General features: G+C 56.4%; 1 protein-coding gene across 1 annotated transcript; it reads left to right on the top strand.

Annotated features, from left to right (window-relative positions):
* Positions 1–250: 250 nt before the first annotated feature.
* On the top strand, positions 251–1,381 carry LOC113942133 (KH homology domain-containing protein 4-like). The gene is made up of 3 exons (XM_027633270.1): positions 251–308; positions 389–629; positions 1,297–1,381. The coding sequence occupies exons 1-3, from the start codon at positions 253–255 to the stop codon at positions 1,303–1,305; spliced, it is 306 nt and encodes a 101-aa protein (XP_027489071.1). The 5' UTR covers positions 251–252; the 3' UTR covers positions 1,306–1,381.
* Positions 1,382–2,424: the final 1,043 nt, after the last annotated feature.

The following is a 2,424-nucleotide window of genomic DNA, read 5'->3' on the forward strand; positions in this document are numbered from 1 at the left end:
TCCATCATCCCCCGACCCCCCGCTCCTACAATTCCATCATCCCCCGATCCCGCTGTCTCCCCGTCCCCTCCCGGCCCGGCCCCCTGGGTCTCCATGGCAACACCCGGAAGCTCCCGCCCATCTCCGTGGCATCACCCGGAAGCTCCCCGCCCATCTCCATGGCAACGGCCGGAAGTGCCCCGGCGGTCTCCCAGGTGACGCCGGAAGCGGCTGCGCGGGGCGGGCTCGGGCGGCAGTGACGCTGAGGGCGCCATGTCGGCCATGTCTGCGGGCGGCGGAGCGCAGCGGGACGCGGGGGCCGCGGGCGGGTGAGGCACGGCCGGGCGGGCTCGGGCGGCCCCGCCACCGCCGCGGGGGCACCGCCTCACCCTCCTCTCCTCTTTTCCAGGCGCCGCAGCAAGTGGGACCAGCCCGGCCCCGCTCCCACCTTCCTGCTGCCCGGCACGGCGCCGTTGCCCGGGCGGCCGTTCGCCGGCGGGGGCGGCGATGGCGGCGCCGCCGTGGCCGGTTCCGAGGGCTCCGCGGCGCCCTCGGGAGCGCTGGATGCGGCCGCGGCCGTGGCGGCGAAGATCAACGCCATGCTGATGGCCAAGGGGAAGCTGAAGCCGGCGCCCAGCACGGCCGACAAGGTGGGGGGGGCGAGGGGGCGTCACGGGCGGGCTCCAGAGACCGTCTTTGTCGGGAAACGGTGGAGTTGGGGGCGACAAAATCACTCAGGAAACATAATTTTAATTTTTTCCTCGGCTGTGGGGTCAGGCCTTGCGAGGCTTTAGGAAGCCGCCTCTGGGGAGATAAAGTTTTTCCCCGGGATCACGGAATGTTGGGGGCTGGAAGGGACCCCGCGAGGATCATCCAGCCCCGCTCTTAGAGAGTTTTTCCTGAAGGGTTTTCCAGGTAGCAGAGCTGATGGAAAAGCCTGATTTGGGTTGGAAAAGGGCCTTAAACCACATCCAGTTCCGTGGGCAGGGCCACGTTCCACTGTTCCAGGTTGCTCCAAAGTGGCCTCGGACACTTCCAGGGATCCAGGGGCAGCCACAGCTTCTCTGGGAATTCCATCCCAGCCCCTCCCCACCCTCACAGGGAGGAATTCCTTCCCAGTATCCCAGCTAACCTTGCACTCGGGCAGTTTAAAACCGTCCCCCCTTGCCCTGTATAAAAAGTCTCTCTGGCTCTGGTTTTTTTTTTTTAAAGCCCCCTTTGGGCTCTGGAAGTAAAATCTGGCACTTTGGCACCTCTAAAAGTTGGCAGGTGCTGCTGCTGCTGCCCCAAATCTTCCACCTCTGCTTTTGTCCCGAGCTCTGGTGACACCCTGTGCTGAGGGAACCACTTAACCAGGGAATCAACCTGCATTTGGGATTGGCAGTTTTGTTGCACATTGGTTTTATTATTTAGTACAGTAACAAATATATCATTAGAACATGCTATGGTTTTATTGCACACGTTGCTGTCGGTAGGAAGTGCTCAGTGGTGGCATTTCCCAGAGTGATTAAACTCTGGTGACACTTCAGGTTGGGAGGGGGTGGAAATTAAGGAGCTGCAGATTAACGAATGTACTTTTTTTAATAAAAAAGTGGAAGGAGTGGAGCAATTTAATGTCTGTACAGTTTAATGGCTGTACAATTTAATGTCTGTGCAGTGCACTGGAGTCCCTCCACAGCTGCCCTGTGGCTCTTTTTTAAGTGCTGTGCCTTCCTGTGAATTTTGCTGAGTGGTTGGGGGTTACTGGAAGGTTCTCTTTTTTTTTTTTAGTAGGGTCTTGGTTGATGTTTATAACCCCCCCAAAGTCCATTCCAGAGCTTTTAGAAGGCTGTACTCACTCCACACGTTGAAAAAAGGCTCCCAGGTCTTTGTGGTAACCCCCAACTCCTCCTAAATCTGTGCTTCTTTGGCTTTTTATTTCCTAGAATGTCGATACTGACACAAAATATTACGTTTTTAAAAAGGGGGGAGTGTGGGTGAGCTCAGATCTCGAGCAGAAATTCTGAATTCTCTCTGTGATTAAAGGCAGTTGAGATAAGAAGGAGCTAGAAACATGAACTTTGTGTTTCTTTAGTCTCAGGTTTCTGTCAGAGCTGCCAGTCCAAGTGGGAGATGCCGTGGTTGCTGTTCAACAGCTTCCCAGCTCAGTTCCACATCTGTTCCTCCCCTTCCAGAGCAGGAACATTAATCCTTCTGTTAAAATGTGCCGAAGATAAAGTGTCTTTGTTTGGGCTCAGGGTTGTGAAGAGGCAGATTGAGCAGACACAGCGTTGTTTCTGTTAATATTTGTGAAGATTTTGGGTTCAGTGGCTGGGAAGGGGGAGCGAGGAGGACGTTGGGAAAGGGCCAAACGAGGAGGACCTTCCCCCTCCCGAGCCCCGGGGCCGGTCTGTTCCTTGCCCCACGGCTTTCCAACCTCTGGGAATGTTCTCTGTTGAAGCCCCA

This window comes from Corapipo altera, unplaced genomic scaffold, assembly GCF_003945725.1.
Source record: "Corapipo altera isolate COAL_440 unplaced genomic scaffold, ASM394572v1 132495, whole genome shotgun sequence".
Lineage (NCBI taxonomy): Eukaryota > Metazoa > Chordata > Aves > Passeriformes > Pipridae > Corapipo > Corapipo altera.